This window comes from Penaeus monodon, chromosome 29, assembly GCF_015228065.2.
Source record: "Penaeus monodon isolate SGIC_2016 chromosome 29, NSTDA_Pmon_1, whole genome shotgun sequence".
Lineage (NCBI taxonomy): Eukaryota > Metazoa > Arthropoda > Malacostraca > Decapoda > Penaeidae > Penaeus > Penaeus monodon.
The window spans coordinates 20870852-20872096 of NC_051414.1; the positions used below are offsets into that span (position 1 = coordinate 20870852).

The 1245-nt window shown below is 33.3% G+C and overlaps 1 protein-coding gene across 2 annotated transcripts in view; it reads right to left on the reverse strand.

Moving 5' to 3' along the window:
- The window catches only part of LOC119592009 (long-chain-fatty-acid--CoA ligase ACSBG2-like), an 11665-nt gene that overhangs the window by 6186 nt on the left and 4234 nt on the right, over positions 1-1245 (reverse strand). For both annotated transcript variants that reach the window (XM_037940784.1, XM_037940785.1), the window contains exons 4-5: positions 953-1086; positions 52-215 (exon numbers count right to left, since the gene is read on the reverse strand). In XM_037940784.1, coding sequence (XP_037796712.1) covers positions 52-215; positions 953-1086 — 298 coding nt within the window. The remainder of the gene's footprint in view (positions 1-51; positions 216-952; positions 1087-1245) is intronic.

Sequence of the window (1245 nt, forward strand, 5' to 3'; positions counted from 1 at the left end):
TATAACATATAACAGACTTGCCTGAATCAACGATACATTCCATATGCTTACCTTAATTTCTGGTAAAAATCGTTTGACTGCCAGAAATTTGTTCAAACAAGCATTATCTTCTACAACAATAATCTGAGCATGGCAGTTTTCAGCTAAATGTCTACAAGCTTCTGGAGAATTTGTTGTGTAAACCCCTGCACACAAACCACCAGCAAATATACAACCTGTAAAGAAGTTAATCATCATTTAATGGAAGAAAACTTTGTGTATTTCTTGGGAAATGAAATATTTATTATAAATAAGAAGCAAAGATTTTTGAAAATGACATATTTTAATGGACAAGTAATTAAGTGTTCTATTGAAAATCGGTGTTTTAGCCAGCTGTAAGAATAAAACTAAGAATGATATATAACTGTTCCTGTCATATATAGAACACAAAACCAACACAAATTATGGACATAGAACTGTTTATCGTAACCAGAATAAGGCTTTTTTCAGAGAGTATGGAGTGATGTCAAAAGCTGTAGTTGGTAAAATAACAGTGAATATAATGAATGTAATTCCTAATCTTACAGAAAATGAGGATAGAAAATGGTGAATGAAAGAAAGGCTGGCAAGCATTAATCTTCAGCAATCCTTTTTATGAATCTCAAATCCTTGGCTTTCATATTGCTGTATAATGAGGGAACAGAGAACATAGTAATTTTTCTCTTATTCAGGAAACACACAATCTCTCAAAGAAGCTGTTTGCTAGTCGTCAGAGCAGATTTCATGGTCTAATTCCCTTTCTTCTTTATAAACGTAATGAATTCATAACTACTAATAATTCCTCTTTTCATTCCCCATCAATCTTGTTATGACTGCATTATGCAATTTCCAAAATTTACCAGTGATAATTTCTGAAATCCAGCAAATTGTCACACAAACCCAACTACCAAATACAAGAAAACAGCAGACCCACCAAAGTTAGCAATCAGCCATTCCGGGGAGTTGAATCCCATGATGCAAACTCCGTGGAACCTCTCAAGACCGAGCCGTATGAAGGCCTTTGCAACTGTTCTGGACTCTTCAAAATATTCCTTGTAAGTCCAGTACCTACAATGTTTAGTAAAAATGATTAGTTGAGCTTAAAGAAAAAATATTTATCAAAAATCTCATTACATCATTCTAACTAAAACAGTAAAACATCAAGTCACAATACAGCAGTCTTGGTCTCATTTTTAACAACTACTACAACTAATTCATAACAAAGAG